General features: G+C 39.1%; 1 protein-coding gene across 2 annotated transcripts in view; it reads left to right on the top strand.

Annotated features, from left to right (window-relative positions):
• The window catches only part of ADCY8 (adenylate cyclase 8), a 131,409-nt gene that overhangs the window by 71,610 nt on the left and 43,014 nt on the right, over positions 1–16,785 (top strand). For both annotated transcript variants that reach the window (XM_052788134.1, XM_052788133.1), the window contains exons 6-7: positions 6,351–6,509; positions 10,697–10,967. In XM_052788134.1, coding sequence (XP_052644094.1) covers positions 6,351–6,509; positions 10,697–10,967 — 430 coding nt within the window. The remainder of the gene's footprint in view (positions 1–6,350; positions 6,510–10,696; positions 10,968–16,785) is intronic.

Genomic DNA, 16,785 nt, shown 5'->3' with positions numbered 1-16,785 from the left:
ACAGCTCAGTTTGGAGAGGACATGAGGAGATCACTAGTCCAACATTCTGCTCAAAGCAGGGTCAGCTAAGACCCTTATTTACTTCAACCAGAATACATAGATTTTCCTATTACATCTGCATGACGATGATAGTGGCTATGTCTTGATGGGTAAATTAAACAGCTCAAGGGAACGTTAGCTGTCACCAAGAAGAACTGGCACAGACTGGCCAGCTCCATTCTTCTCAACTCTTTTTGCTTCCAAACCAGGCAGTTGCATTCAAATTGCCTACTGGAAATAGTCTTCGTCACATGCAAACCGCCCAACCTGGGAACAGGTTGTGAGAGCTAGTTGACCAGGAAAAAAACATTCTGGGGCTGTTTCAAGTATCTCAAAGCACAGACAGAACCTTGCACAGTTGAACTGGTCAGCACAGATGTAGCCAGTGTGTCACTGTCTGAACCTGCAAGGCGTGAATTCCAGGGCATTCACATTTTTGGCAGCTACAGAAAAGGTTGAAAAGCAGACTTCTGACTTTTGGCTCACCTTCTACATGCAAATAGAAAAGCCTCTGAATAACAGTACAAAAATCAAATACCTATCAAAGTATGCTGGCCACAATGAAATGCCAAGATCCAATTAAAATCAATGAAATTGCTATCACTGACTTGACTGAAATGAGATGAATTGCATGAACAGCATCAGTGACAGTTGCCTCATCCTGGATAAGATATCAGACAGCTTGTTAGGTAAACGGGCCTGATTTATAGATCATCAATAATGCAGCTTCACACATGCGCTTTGTCAAAGTATTTGCAGAAAGCCTGTAAAGCAGTTGAAGCAGATATATTTTTTTTTAATTAGAAGTTTCATTGATAGTTGAATAAATTTAAGAGAGAGAAGAAGTTAAAGATGTGGAACACCTGAGCCTATGCAAAATGAACACTCTTCATTTTTTCAATATCTAGTACATGCTACTATTTATGAGAAGTTTTTTCTAGGTAAATGAGAACTACCCCTATTGATGAAGATAATCCAGAGTTCGTTGTTTCAAAGTTTTTAATGGCTTTTTTTCCTGTAGCAGTCGATAAACAAGACCTCATGAAGTATGTGGTGGTCTGGCTGTTAGGGAGTTGGATTTGACCATGATTAAGTAAGTCCCCTTCTCTACATAATTCAGAAATCTGTTTCACCCCACATCACTCCAAATTTTAAAAAGAAAGAATAATTCCACGGCTTTTTACATACTAATCAATCACCTCACTTTTAAACTACAACTATTTATTCTTTATTCAAGTTAAAACTTTACAACAAAAGTTTAGTGAAAACTAATGTCTTTACAAACAGGTTCTCAACAGCTCTACTCTCAGTCTTACATTGCAAAAAATAAAGCAACGGGAGCAAGACTACATCGCTGTTGTGCTTCGATTCATGTTCTGGACAGGGCCTGTTTAAATATATCTCCGACTGCCTGTGGCTCGATGCAATCAGGTCCCCTCATGCAATTAGTTTCCTACCTATCAACATAAGAGCACATTGCTGTGAAGGGCAAGCAAGAGGAGGATGTGAAGATAGGGCCCTGCAGGTGCACCAGCACTGCAGCAGACAGAAAAACAGAACAACCCTCAGTCAAAGGATGCAGGCAGGTAGCCAAATCCGCACTGACTGCAGATGAAGAGCTGAGATCAAATATCACCTGAGCAGCATGCAGGAAGAAGTTGCCGGGAGGCTGTGAAAGACAACAGATAAGGCAAGGGGAATAGGACGTTGATTAGAGTCTGCAGTGTCATGCAGGAGGTGGTGTGGAGAGCACAGCTATGTGAAGTTTTGAAGAAATGCAGAAGTCCTATGTGGCTGATTGAGGATGTCAAAGCCATCACCACATTTTTATAACAAAAGAAAAGTTAAAATCTAGCAATCCTTAGCAAACACTCTGGAAACAGAGGGATGCATTACTCAGTTGCACCATCATTTGTACCTGGTCTCTCCAATGAGATCTGTGTCTGTTAGTTCCCATATAGGGTACAAATACAAGACTATAATTTATAGTATTTAAAATTAATAGAATAGAATAGAATAGCATATTTCAATTGCAAGGGGTCTACAACAATCATCTACAGGCCAGTCAGTCTCACCTCTGTTCCTGGCAAGATCACAGAGCAGATCCTCCTGGAAACTATGCTAAGGCACATGGAAAATAAGGAGGTGATTGATGACAGCCAACATGGCTTCAATAAGGGTGACTTATGCCTGACAAATTTGGTGGCCTTCTACAACAGGGTTACAGAGTCAGTGGATAAGGAAAGAGCAACTGATGTCATCTATCTGGACTTGTGCAAAGCATTTGACAACATCCTTGTCTCTAAATTGGAGAGACCTGGATTTGATGGATGGACCACTCGGTGGATGAGGAATTGTCTGGATGGTCGCACTCAAAGATTTGCGGTCAACAGCTTGATGTCCAAATGGAAACCAGTGAAAAGTGGTGTTCTTCAGGGTTGGTATTGGGATCGGCACTGTTTAACATTTGTCAGTGACACGGGCAGTGGGATGCATGAGTGCACCCTCAGCAAGTTTGCTGATGACATTAAGCTGTGTGGTGCGGTTGATGATACACTGGAGGGAAGGGATGCCATCCAGAGGGATCTTGACAGTCTTGAGAGGTGGACATGTGTGAACCTGATGAAGTTCAACAAGGCCAAGTGCAAGGTCCTGCACATGGGTCGGGGCAATCCCAAGCACAGTTACAGGGTGGGCGATGAGTGGATTGAGAGCAGCCCTAAGGAGAAAGACTTGGGGGTGTTGGTTAACAAGAATCTCAACATGACCCAACAATATGTGCTTGCAGCCCAGAAAGCCAACCATATCCTGGGCTGCATCAAAAGAAGGGTGGCCAGCAGGTTGAGGGAGGTAATTCTCCCCCTCTACTCTGCTCTGGTGAGTCCCACCTGGAGTACTGCATTTAGCTCTGGGGTCCCCAGCATAAGAAGGACATGCACCTGTTGGAGCAAGTCCAGAGGAGGGCCACGAAGATGATCAGAGGGCTGGAGCACCTCTCCTATGAAGACAGGCTGAGAGAGTTGGGGTTATTCAGCCTGGAGAAGAGAAGGCTCCAAGGAGACCTTACAGCAGCCTTCCAGTACTTAAAGGGGGCCTACAAGAAAGCTGGAGAGAAACTTTTTACAAGTGTATGCAGTGATAGGGCGAGGGGTAATGGCTTTAAACTGAAAGAGGATAGATTTAGACTAGATGTAAGGAAGAGGTTCTTTACTGTGAGGGTGGTGAGGCGCTAGAACAGGTTGCCCAGAGAAGTTGTGGGTGCCCCCTCCCTGGAAGTGTTCAAGGCCAGGTTGGATGGGGCTTTGAGCAACCTGGTCTAGTGGAAGGTGTCCCTGCCACTGGCAGGGGGGTTGGAACTAGATGATCTGAAAGATCCCTTCCAACCCAAACCATTCTATGATTCTATAATCTGGTCCAACTGCCTGACAAACTCAGGGCTGACCAAGTTAAAGTATGTTATTAAGGGCATTGTCCAAATGCCTCTTAAACACTGACAGGCTCAGGGCATCAATCACCTCTCTAGGAAGCCTCTTCCTGTGTTGTCCACCCTCTCAGTAAAGAAATGCTTCCTAATGTCCAGTCTAAACCTCCCCTGATACAGCTTTGAACCATTCTCACGCGTCCTATCACTGGATACCAGGGAGAAGAGGTCAGCACCTCCCTCTCCCCTTCCCCTCCTCAGGAAGCTGTAGAGAGCAATGAGGTCATCCCTCAGCCTCCTTTCTCCAAACTAAACAAGCCCCAAATCCTTAGCCACTCCTCACAGGACATGCCTTCCAGCCCTTTCACCAGCTTTGTTGCCCTCCTCTGGACGCATTCAAGGACCTTTGCATCCTTCTTAAATTGTGGGGCCCAGAACTGCACACACTACTCCAGGTGAGGCCACACCAACACTGAATACAGCGGGAGAATCACCTCCTTTGACCGGCTGGTTACGCTGTGTTTGATGCACCCCAGGATGGGGTTTGCCCTCTTGGCTGCCACAACACACCGCTGACTCATAGTGAACCTGCTGTCAACCAGCACCCCCAGATCCCTTTCTGCAGAGCTGGTGTCCAGCCATTCCTCTCTCAATTTAGACTTGTACCTGGTGTTACTCCATCTGGCATTTTGGACTTGTTAAATTCCATGCCATTGATGATTGCCCAGAGCTAGTATTTGTCCAATGTTCAATACTAGTATTTATTAGCAATTAAATACTATAGTACTTAAAATCTAAATTGGTCTAAGAATGTGTATAGGTATGTAGAGAGAGATATTACATTAATATATACTTTTAGACCATTTTATTAAACTTAGGGTCCTCTTATTGTGTGCATTTTTCCAATGAAAAGCTTTTTGCTCAATTATTCCTCTGGATCCAATTAGCTTTTTATTTCAAGATAAGGAAATCAGACATAAAATGAGAAATAATTATCTTAGTCTGAACAAAAGAAAAAGGCAGCCTGAGGAAATGATCATCTGGGGAGTTGTGTGATAATTCCTCTGACAGCTATGAGTGTTAGTTTAGATATTTTTGTAGCATACCTATAAAAATTCTTCAAAACACATTACAAATTGCAGTGCTCTTACTTCTCTTAGCTGTTCTCACAACATCTAAGGCACTCCTTCAGTGTGGAGGAGTTGTTTCCATGTCCCATCTTCCAGAGACAGGTGATTGTTTAATTTTGATACTTCAAGCCCGCTTGCTTGCAAACCAATAAAAAAATTTGTAAAAGTGAAAACTATGAACTCGGAGTATCACAATGCAGATAAATCCCATCTCAAAGATTCTTTTTTATTATTTTATGACTAACTTTTAAAAATCTCTTCCTTTTAGATATCTGAATTATGTTAGCTTCCTGATATGATGAACAAGTCTTATTGTAGGCAAACAACTGCACTGGGACTTACCATATGCATGCTTTTCTCCAAAGTTTCGGAATATGCAGGAAAGGGAAATAAAGATGAATTGCTTATTTTCAATTCCTCACATTTTTATATGACTAGTTTCTCTCCATTTAAAAGCTCTTCTGCCTTTATTTTTTTCCCCATAAACTGAATTGATGCCCCATTGCAACAATGAAATGCCAAGTATTGAATGCAGTAAACAATTTACCCTTTTCTCCTCTAGAGAGGGTCTGTCAAGGTCGTGACTGAGGCATCTGAGGCAACAGCAGTTAGCTTCAGAGTTGTGAAATAGAGCTGTTTATTCTTTGCCTGCTCTGTTGTGTGATCTTGCTGTGCTGCTATTGACTTCAGTGACCACAGAACTGGGACTCTTTACAGAGAAACAGCAGCCTTGTTTGTATACCAACACTAGCAACGCGCTTTTCCTATCCCGAGCATGCTATTCAAATATTAATGAGCACTAGCTCTAATAGTATTTCTGGTGCAAATAATGGTTGTCACACAGGCACAACTAGAAAAGTGCTCTCTTTGCTATCCTAATGGATACAGCTCAATTATTTTAGTTGTGAGCTTCCCATGGTGATGTGCTGGAGTATCTCGATACTTATTTGGAAGATGCAGTCCTAGGTCTAAGACACTACTAAGGTGCCTGTGGCTGTGAATAATATATGTTGTCTCATATCAGAAGAGGAAGATGATACTATTTAAACACAGTAAAATTCCCTTTATAATCAATAGACATATTAATTGAAAACAGTGCTGGGACAAAGTCCCTTTTCTGAGACTGTTAACAGATATGCCTGCGTTTAATTTTGAGAGGTGAAATGGTCTTTGCCATCACACAGAATGAAGGAGACAGATTTTAGGATCACGCCGTTATCATAACAGAGCAAATGGTGTTCTGGCCAAATCTACTGAAAATAATTCACCTTTGGACAAAGAGTAACTGGAAAATTTCAGTCAATAAAGTAACATTTTTGAAATATTGAAAATTATTCAGAAAAGTACAATAGAATATAAAAGTATATGCAGGTTTGATGAGAATAGTTTTTGTAATGTTATTGAATACTCTTTTATAATTTCAAGCTAAAGGACTCAGTGAGTCCAGACACTTCACTCAGACATCTTTTGTCTCCCTATCTTTCTCTTTCTGTCTGTTAGGAAGAATGACATGTTCCACTGAACCATGCATGCAATTAAGCGCTTAATGATAACCTGGCTTTTAGAGTCACTTTATCACTACCTGTACTTTGCTACCTAGGAAGTTATCTCTTCATTTTACAGACTAAGTGGTTCTTTGTAACAAATGACATTGTATTTTACATCAAATCCTTTCCTAAAAGGTATGAAAAACTGTGGCATATACTTTCATGAGTCTGATCTTTTCTTTTTTCTTTTTTTTTTTTTGTTTTGTTTAACAGATATGTTAGGTCAAGAACAAAGCATGACATTGACATGAGAATAGGGATACATTCTGGATCAGTCCTGTGTGGAGTGCTGGGCCTGCGAAAGTGGCAGTTTGATGTCTGGTCATGGGATGTGGATATTGCAAACAAACTCGAGTCAGGTGGAATTCCTGGGTAAGACAACATGTATTTCCCACAGTCAGAAAACATTGCCAACACAGTACACTGTTAACTTTGCTAACAGATTAACTTTCTTACAGTATTTCACCAACTATGACCTTTTTTTTTTTTCCCCTATTTTGTGTTTGGCAAGGATTTGTGAGGGTATAGTCAAAATAGGTAGAAATGGTCAGCTTGCAGAGGCATTGGAAAAGACAAAAAATATTTCTTTTTCTTTGCCAGCTATGATTTCCTGGGAAAGATCAGTGGTTGTATTCAGGCCATATAATACTCAGAGGTAGCCCAAATTTCCCAGTTAGGTGTTGACCATTCCTGAGATTTTCCAGGCTTCATTCTCTCATCCTTTGCATTCAAATGCTGCTGTAAGGCACAAGGCTGTAATTTATTTTATTTAATAGTGCACAAAGTGTGGGAAGAATTATGTGTTCATAGGTTGTTACACTAATAACAAGGCATTATGGACAGCAGGCTCTCTGGGAAGTCTTTTAAATAATTTCATGCTTTAGTAGATGTTTTGAGACATTTATGTCACCCTGTCTATATGTGAAAATATATGGTTTTCCATTGAGCTGCCTAGTTTTAATTTGTCTGATGTGGCTGATTCACCTGGAAGACAAAATGTTATTTCTGCCTGACATGACCTGTATCTCACTGTAGTTTGGAAGTTACAAATCCTAAATTTGAAGCAACAGTAGTGGTTGCAGGAATACTTTGTTCACTTTCAGTTTCACCTTCCACTGATGAAAGATAGGGCAAAAGATGCTCTACAACAATTCAATTTTTGGCCATGGAACACAGAAGCAATAACAGCAGACATCTTTATGTGGAAAAAGTCTGAGTGATACTGTCATCCTGAGTGAGAGAGGTTTTAAGTCATCAAATCTGAGTCATGTACTGTACTCCCTACACACACATCAGGATCTGTCAGAGCTGTCATATTCCCAGGAAGTTAGAAAGATATTTGCTTTATATTGTATTTGCAAATGCAGGCCCCTTTCATCGTTCCCCATAGTAGACCTTTATACTAATATATATTCTTAAAATCAGCAGAAAATGAAACATTGCATGCTCGCTCTGAAAACAACTTCTATTCTCTGCATATGTCAACAGTGTATAAAATTGCAGAAAAAAGTTTCTTTCCCTGCTGCTTATCTCACATGACAGCCCCAGATGACTAAGGTCACATGCTGCTTTGTTAACGTGAGCTAATCAATCATCTAAGTTTCACCATCCGCACCTGCAAAAAGTATAGTTTATTACTGTTAATGTGTGCAAGTAGTACGGCTATTAATGAATAACCCAGAGAATGCACCACCTTGCTGTTGATAAAATGCCTGGCTAGGTTGCAGTCTATTGGAGTGATTTCCACTCCTGTATATCAGTTTGCCAGCAGAACAAAGCCTGTATGTGACAGCAATTCACTAAGTCCCGCAAAACAGTGATTTACATCAGGCTTTCCTAGCACACAGAACAGATTTAATGGAGCAGTTAAGTTCGCTTCAGCCTCTCCTTACTTCTCCCTGCTGCCAGCATTCAAATCCCCCTGCTTGCCACAATACTGAGATCATTCCCATTCCCAGAGCCGCACTGCTTTCCTCTGTTTCATTAGAAAAGCTGCCCTGGGGTTATGAATGGTCCTGCTCCCACAGTGTGAAAGAAGAGCAAAGATGAACCACAGCCCTTTCCTGAGTGCACAGCGGAGGGAGGCAGCTCGCCTGCCTGGGATGGGAAGGATCCCTCCACCCGGTCTGGGGCAGGGGAGAAGGGGCTCAGCTCTTCTCCCTGGAGGTTGCATATCACCCCGAGAACTCATAAGCGTGGGTGATGCGGGGACAGACCGGCCTCGAGTGAAGGAGCACAAGCAGGCAGCCCAGCGGTCGTGGAAGGAGGCAGTCGGGAGCACTGAGGAAAAGCAATCATTTCTGGTTTTCTGAGAGGAAAAAAATGTCTCCACAACACCTGAGGAGGAAACAATGCCAGATCCTACAGTGTTATTTCACAGACATTCTTCTGCCAGGACCCCATCTTCTAATAGTCTTCACGTGGTGTATCTAGGTATTAACCTATGATGTTGAATTGGCATAAAACCTACCTAATAATTAATTTTCCAGGATGTATCAATGACAAGTATCATCCAGAACTTTGGGCCTGATATGTTTTCAAGAGCAGGACAGGCTATACATTTTTACCTCAGTATTCAGGTTCCCAATTTACTGTGTTTGTATAAAATTAGAAAGACATCATTCCACTGTATATTTTAAGGTTTTTTAAGCAAGATGTACAAAAGGTGAAACCAGAAAATATTTTTAATCTACCAACTATTTATTAATATTTGGTCCATTTAAGAGTATTACATCAATAGCCAGCTCCACGCCCTAGTTAAAGCTGTTATCATTTCCATTGTAAAATCCATATTTCAGGGCTTTATAATACAATCTTCCCAAATCATATTAGTTGAAACTCAGCACAAAGATAGTCACCCTGGCAACTAATGTATCACTTGCTTTTTCTTTCTTCATTTTTTCTTTTTTTTTTTTAAATTAGTACTTTACTTAAATCAATTTAGTCTATTTGGGTTTCTAAGAGCTAGGTAACGCATTGTCTTTCTGAGAGGTCATATGCTATGGTTTTAACATCCAGGCCAAAATTTGCTTATATTTGAAAAACATTTTTACTGGTTTTTATTGTCAGTTTTACTGACATTTGACCGCAAAAGAGTACTGATCTCTGCAGACATCATAACAGCATGACTTCAGACCATGAAAGTTGTACAAAACCTTGTTGACTTCAGAGGGAAGCTAAGACAGGTTAAAAAATGGCTGAGAGACAAATTTTTGATCTTTTAGTTAGATACTGATATTTAATACTCCACCTAGACCCAGTCTGTGCCAAATTCTGATACTCCTGGGCATTTTGCACTGCTTAAAGACAAACAGCACTTTATTTTCTGGCAATACATGCGCATCATACATGTACTTGTAGCCTTTTACTCCATCAGTATTTTATGCAATTTAACTCTGTAGTGGCATCCTTTACGTTCCAGAAGAAAGTTCCCAAGGGACATGCTAGGACCATTTCCTTCAGTGGAGACAAGCCAATTTGTGTCACCTGAGAAAAATGCCTCAAGATGTGTCATCAAGAAATTATCAAGAGTTTTAGCTGACTCTGAATTTTAGGAATCCATCTGCAAGTCTGACTTTTAGAAAGTGCCATGCATCGAAAGGTTGAAAAATAAACCAATTTTAATGGAGTCACTACATTTATTTGCTTGAGTTTGCTCAATGTCTAATGAACATCTCTTATTGCATTTATGATACTGCATTATAAAGTATAGCATGGCTAACCATGTGGATGTGTTTTAGAGGTGTCTGCAAGTTACCCTACATGTAGGAACTTGAAGATTTCTTAAAAATAAAGATAAGAAAGACCTACTTTTTTTTTTTTTTTTTTTACTTAAACTTCTTTCTGTTCTTCTCAAGCAGTCATAATTATGGTTAAGAAAGTCCAAATACCAAACACCTCCAGGTTTGGTTGGAAGACATCCAAAACCCTATTATGCTTTTGCAAAATCTGAGCTTTTTGTATGTCATCTCTTAAATTCAGCTTTACTTTTGCAAAAGCTTTTTGAAGTCATCACTTAGTCTTACCAGAAATTATCACCTCGCTTGCCTTTATATAGTTTCCCTATTTCCCTAATTCACTTCAGATGCAATCAGACCACTGATTTCAACTGTCTAAGCTACCTCAGCTAACTGAAGGAAATTAAAGATCACCACATAAGCTACTCTAATGCATACCATATATTTTCCTCTCACCATATTTACCTGAAGCAGCAATTTTCATTCACTCTGAATAGTATTATACTCAGGAAGGTCTCCCATTAAACTATTACTGTGAGCAAAGGTATCAGGTGTGAATATCAAAATGTTTTTCCTGCGACAGGACTTTGTGCATTCATGAGATCCTACTGATGAGAACATGTCTTGAGAGTATTTGTCCCCAAATGAAGCTCATGTTTGTTGAATACACTATTTAATTTTCCTTATAGAAATCATCATATACAATAGAAACCCTTCTATTTATCCATCATGTTAAAAATGATACAGAGTTCATAAACTCCTTCTTACCTATGTATACTAGAGCACAATCAGTATTTGCTACTACTTATTTCACTTATGCAGGAGAATTCACATCTCCAAAGCCACTCTGGACTGCCTGAACGGGGATTATAAAGTTGAAGAAGGGCATGGCAAAGAGCGTAATGAATTCTTGAGGAAACATAACATTGAGACTTATTTAATTAAACAACCTGAGGAGAGTCTGTTGACTTTGCCTGAAGATATTGTGAAAGAGGCTGTCAGCTCCTCTGACAGGAGAAACAGTGGAGCAACATTTACCGAAGGATCCTGGAGCCCTGAACTTCCATTTGATAACATAGTGGGAAAACAGAATGTAAGTCAAACTTCCTTTAATGTCATCAAGTATGAATGCATGCTTGAATGCATTTCAATAATGGAAGCCTCAGAGGAGACAAATTCATCTTTAACCTTTATTCTAACACATACTGTAACAGCAGAGGACTAAACAAATTGTTTCAGGGCAGAAATAAAACAGGTATCCAAACTGGGGAAATGCCAGGGGACCAGAGGTTTTGAGGATTTTTTCCAACTGAAATTAAATACTACGCAGCTTAGTTTTAATTAAACCAGTCCATAAAGAAGTAAATTAAAAGTAAAGCTAATGTTACTAAACTAGCTGGGACATTCTAGCCAGGGTGTGATCTCAACACATATCTTCACTGCACTGCCATCAAAGTAAAGGGATGAGTGAATGGACGTTTTGCCAGAGGAAAAAGCATAGTGTAGGTTATTGGTATATAAGGGAAAGAAAAAAAATCTACTTTACAAAAGCACCTCGTGAAAAAAGTTTGTCCATTCTTCACTTTTTTTTTCTTCTTTTTTTCTTTTTTTAATAAAAAATATTAAAAACTTAGATTCTAAGACATAATTAAGGTTCACTAGCAGGTGAGTTAGGCTCTAAGGTCATGCATAGCTCAATAGAAATATGAGATAATAAACACTGCTTCTGATCAGATCTTTTTGAAAAGCACTGCATGGCTAATTGCTAGCACCCTGGGAACCAGCAATTCTTGTACAGTCATAAAAATCGCTTTGTGAAATCTGCTTGCTTAGAGGTATTAAAGATGGAAAGGTTAAAATGCCCTCAGACACCACTCTTTTCACTGCATTTGAAAGATTGATGAGGCTTTATGAAACAAGGTCAGCTGGAGCTTTTCTTCCATTTTTCTGAGGGATCTGTAATGACATGACATATCCTTTCTTCTGCTGTACATCCTTAGTCCTACTTGTCTGCACTGTCTGTTGAACTTCAGGCGTTGTGTGGAGGTCTTGCTTTGTCAACCGTCTTCTGCTTCTTACAAATCTGCTCAGAAGTGATAAGCCTTCCAATCAATCAGCCCATGGTGGTGTCTTCGTCTCTTCAAACTGAGCTGGAGCATGGCATAGTTTGCTGTTATATAAACCACCTGTTTTATATATGTTCTGTACATCTGTGTATCTGCATGTACACTGCCTTTTAGTATTCTCTGTATTTTGTTGACCTGTCTCTATATTCTCATTTCATTAGGAATAGAGGTATGGGTGCATGCTGCTGTGAATATATTCTGATCTCTTTCTGTTTCTTCTTCTTTCCCTTTAAAACATTCCAATTCCTGTAGCCCAAAAAACCTATGCAGAGTAGGCTATCTTTTCGTTGATCATTTCTCAGTTAAACTTGACCTTGATACTACCAAAGACAAGGAATGAAATAAAGGACTAATGTTTTTATTCAATTATTGAACAACTTCCACCCAATAAACTAGTAAAAAGCCCATGAAAATCATTGGAATAGATATAACTAAACAGTTGTTTTAAAGCAGATTTTTGTCTTATGGCAATAAACAATCCATTTTTAGAATAGTTTCTCAAAGTTTTTTTAAGAACTTGGTTTTGTGCTGGAAATAACTATAATTTTGTATTACACAGTTTTACAATAAGCTTCTTGGTGGAGACAAGATTTTAAAAATCTGCTATTCCATATGTGATTCAATTATTATGTAATTTTCAATTTTAAAGTTGAGACAATAGTCATTACTGCTCATAAATAATGTATTTCAGCTGAAAATTCAAATGATAGATTTAAATTACACTAAGATATAGTAACTTTTTCCAGAGTTGTGTCAGTCTTGAACAGAATAAGCATTTAATAGCAGTAATTATGCAGGTTAAAAGTCACTGGCGGCAGCAGACCTTGAGAACCCAAGTTGCAGCAACCCAAAAATGAATCACTCCAAATGTTTGAATATTTGCCAATAACATTTAAATTATTTCTTTACCCAATGTAAGTTACAACAAAATTTGAGCAACTCTGATCACAGGTGTCTTACTTTTACCTGTAGTTATGTTAGGAAGAATACGAAATGGCAAAGTCTCTGGTGAGCTCTCTTGCCAAACTCAAATTCATCACAATCCATATTCTTCACCTCAGACTAATTTTCTACGAGCAGCCTAAGTCAGCGAATTGAAGTCATGTTGATATGAGTAAGGAACAGAATAACCACTCTTTATGCACACAGTCACAGACATTAATAAAAGCTACATGTGTCCACAGCACATTTAGCACCATGTGCCTTGGCTCTAATGGTAAGATAAGCCAAGGATGCAAATGCCTGCTCTGAAATTCAGACCATGCACAATATGGATGGAGTTTTCTGCTATTGAAACAAGTGTCTGGGCTTCTTTCCTAAAGCAAAGGAAGTTGGACAGAAGTTATTTTATGTTAAGAGAGTGGGGGCCTCCTCCTCTAAAATAAATTAATAGCAGGTGAAGCTGGATTTCTTCATTGGGCCTTACAAAAGAAGTAGCTGAAAGCATAATATGGTCACTGTGCATGGTGCTGGAGGCACCTGGTGGGCCTCTAATGACATGAATTAAGAAAAAAGCATATTAAAATGTCTGTGTCTTGTATAAGCATATTTAAGTGGTAGCTGCAATGACTAGTAACAGTTATCACAAAAATTCCCCTTAAAGACTGCCAAGATGACAGACAAGTATAAACAACAGGGTGGAATTCAGTTCAAAACCAAGGCACCTGCATTTATGTATCTACTGACTGTCCCAGATGTCGATCTCCCACACAGCTCAGCTCCTAAACGTAAGGGTCTAGTGTTACTTGTGGTGCTCTAGGGTGCCTGAGACATCCATATGATGAGGGGCTTATAAAAGACCTGTGATGATCTAGACTATCAGTTAGAAGCCAGGTAAGAGACTCTGATGTCTCAAATAGTGCTAAACACCTATGCTGAAATACGCTGAGTAAGAGCTTAATTCAACTTAACTGTGGCTGTCTTTTGCAGCTTTTGATACCCTAGCACACTCCAGCTGGTCCCCACCACTGACCAGCAGTGCATGGGCTTCCCATAGGTCTTGTGCCATATCTCCTAGCTCCAGACTGTTGTCCAGGATACCCTAGGGCATCTCAGCTGACCATAGCTGCATATGAATGGCCAGCTGAAAGTTTCCAGAGTGTATATTGCCAGTAATAGAAGCTTAGACACCAAGCACCTAGACACCTGCATTTAGGTGTCTTCCTCTTGAACCAAATCCTGCCTGTATCCTGTCTCTTTAAACATATGACTTTGTATTTCCCTATTTCCCTCCAAGACCTGGTGTTTGCAGTATGAAAAAAATAATTTAAAACCTTCCTAGAGTTTTCTAAATGGCAATGATTAAAAATTTCCCTTCTTGTTGAGGTCAGGATGTTTGGATTTGTTGCATGAAAACTTTACAGGAAGGAAGTAAAATCTAATCCCAGCCACCTTTTTTAAATCTCTGTAAAATATCTTTAAAGTTGGAGTTTTATTATTTGTTTGGTTTAATTCATCCTATCTTTTAGTCTCAGATGCAAGTTTGGCTGGGCTTTTTGCTCACAGAATCTTGTATGTGTTCCTGTATGATGAATGGCTACTGTCGGCATCAAAGTTCAAAAGCCCATTGTATCTTACAATTCACAATTGTATCTTCCATACAGCTGTTCACAAAAGTGTAGGCAAGGTAACAGGGAGAACCAATATTTCTTTATGTCAGCATAACACAGTCTTAAAAGATGCAGAGCAAAGAGGGGGATACAGAGACAAAATGTGATTAGAACATATTCTTGGGACAATAATTTGTGTGATATTTTTCATTATTGTTATTACTAATTACAGGAAAGCAGTTGTCTTAGGTATATGTATTGGTGTGAGGGAGAGATGACCACTAAACTTAAATATGAATTTCCTTGTTATCCTCTGAAAATAAATGCAACTTCCAAGTCCATTTTTGCACCGATACTACTGGCACCATTGCCATAGTGGTGATATTATGTCATGTTCATCTACCATGAATTGTAAACCACTTCATACATTCAGCAAGAAGACAGTTCTTCATGTTAATGAAATTTTAAAATATAATTTGAAGCAAAATTTAGTCACTTACTAGAATGAATTGAGATCATTCTCCTCATGTAATTAAAACAAAATGCCTGACTAAAACATTAGGGACCTTGTCCACCCTCACTTCTAGTGGAGATACAGCAATATGAACTAATTCTAAGGAATTAATGCACATAACAACATCTAACATGATCTTGTCCTTTAACAGTGACTTCAGACTGTCTTGTAAGAATTCAGCCACCACAAACTGACAATAAATTTTCTGCATAGCTCAGTTTAAAAGTGATAGGAATACCTAAACTAAAGTAGTACCTTAGTGTGTATTAACACTGTATTTATCCAGTTGACTCAATGGATTGTTTACCTGGAATTTGTCTCTAAGCTTAGAGTTTACACCATAGCTCCAAGGCTGAGATATGGATTCAGGCATATCTGAAACTTTAGTATGAGAAAAGTTTCCTTGATTTTTTTTTTTTCCTCTAAATGTTGATGATACTGATTTTCTGAAGGGAAAATGGGGAGATTTGAGTAGAGTGGTTTGCCAAACCTTCTCTACTGAAGTCCTTTCTCTACTAAAGCAAACAGGAAGATTGCTTTTCACTTCAATAGAGAGAATATTTCAGTCCTGATACCCTTTTCTGCCTATTTATTGGGCTCTTAATTTACTCATCAAATGATGGAAGAAGAGAAAACAAGATACTATCTGTGGCTACGGAGTCCTTGGACTTTATTTTAGGACTGCAAAGAAAGTTGTCAATTGAGTTTTGACAGTGGGTACCTGAGACCCTTCCTGTGTTTTAATGTGCTGGCCAAGATTCATTAGAATGCAATTGTTGACTATCCATTGAATATGAACAAGGGAAATCTCCCTATATCATTTGCTGTACATAATCCCATGATCCAAAAGAATTGGCTTTCCAGAGAAATCTAGTGATAAATGCATCCCAAGCTCCTTTTCCCAACAATGCCCAGTAGGGCATATAGCAGAAGATTTTTCCAGAAAGGACTTACGGGATAACTTTTTTGAGCAGAAGTGTATTTCTTGTCCATAATAATTCTGAAATGTCTTATGCTGTGATGTATGAAGGTTTATATCCTTTCCATTCATTAACATTTCTTAACCCTTGGGAATATCACAGGTAGTAGAGTTTATTTTCCCATTCAAATGGAAAAGTGCTGCTTCACTGTGGTTTGTGTCATGAAATGATACCATGAAACTGGACTGAGTTATTCTCTTTATGAAAGCAAACTCCACCTCTTTCCTGAAGGTGAAGCACCCTTCATACTATCTCCGCTAGCTTTCCTTTGCGAAGCTGTGCAAAAGTGTTTTCTTTTTTTTTCTTTTGATTAGTCAATGAAATACCAAAGGAATAATGCATTTGAGAGAATATAAAATAACAATATGAATTACAGTTAAATTAATTCATATAGCCTAACTGTAATCTAAACTGGCTGAAATATACCAGTAGTGAAGAAGAACGTATTATTTGAAAACCCATGCTGAGGTAATCAGAAATGTCACCTTCTTCACTCCTGCCTAACTGATCTGTTCCTTAACTACACACATCCAGTATCTTTAAGATCAAGAAAAACATCATTACTCCTGTTTTGTGACTTCTGTTTTCTGTAGCTTCTGTTCGTAGTTGCTAAAACACACCACTGAGTCAGAAACCCTGCTGAGATTTTGGTGTGTGCTCCCCTCATGCATGCTCTAATAATTAATTAGCAGAATCTGGAAAGGGGAGTACAGTCCTAGTGTTCAGTGCAGCAGCAAACCTC

This window comes from Harpia harpyja, chromosome 5, assembly GCF_026419915.1.
Source record: "Harpia harpyja isolate bHarHar1 chromosome 5, bHarHar1 primary haplotype, whole genome shotgun sequence".
Classification (NCBI taxonomy): Eukaryota; Metazoa; Chordata; class Aves; order Accipitriformes; family Accipitridae; genus Harpia; species Harpia harpyja.
Note: the sequence above shows the minus strand (reverse complement) of the source record. Positions and strands in the feature narration are given on the sequence as shown.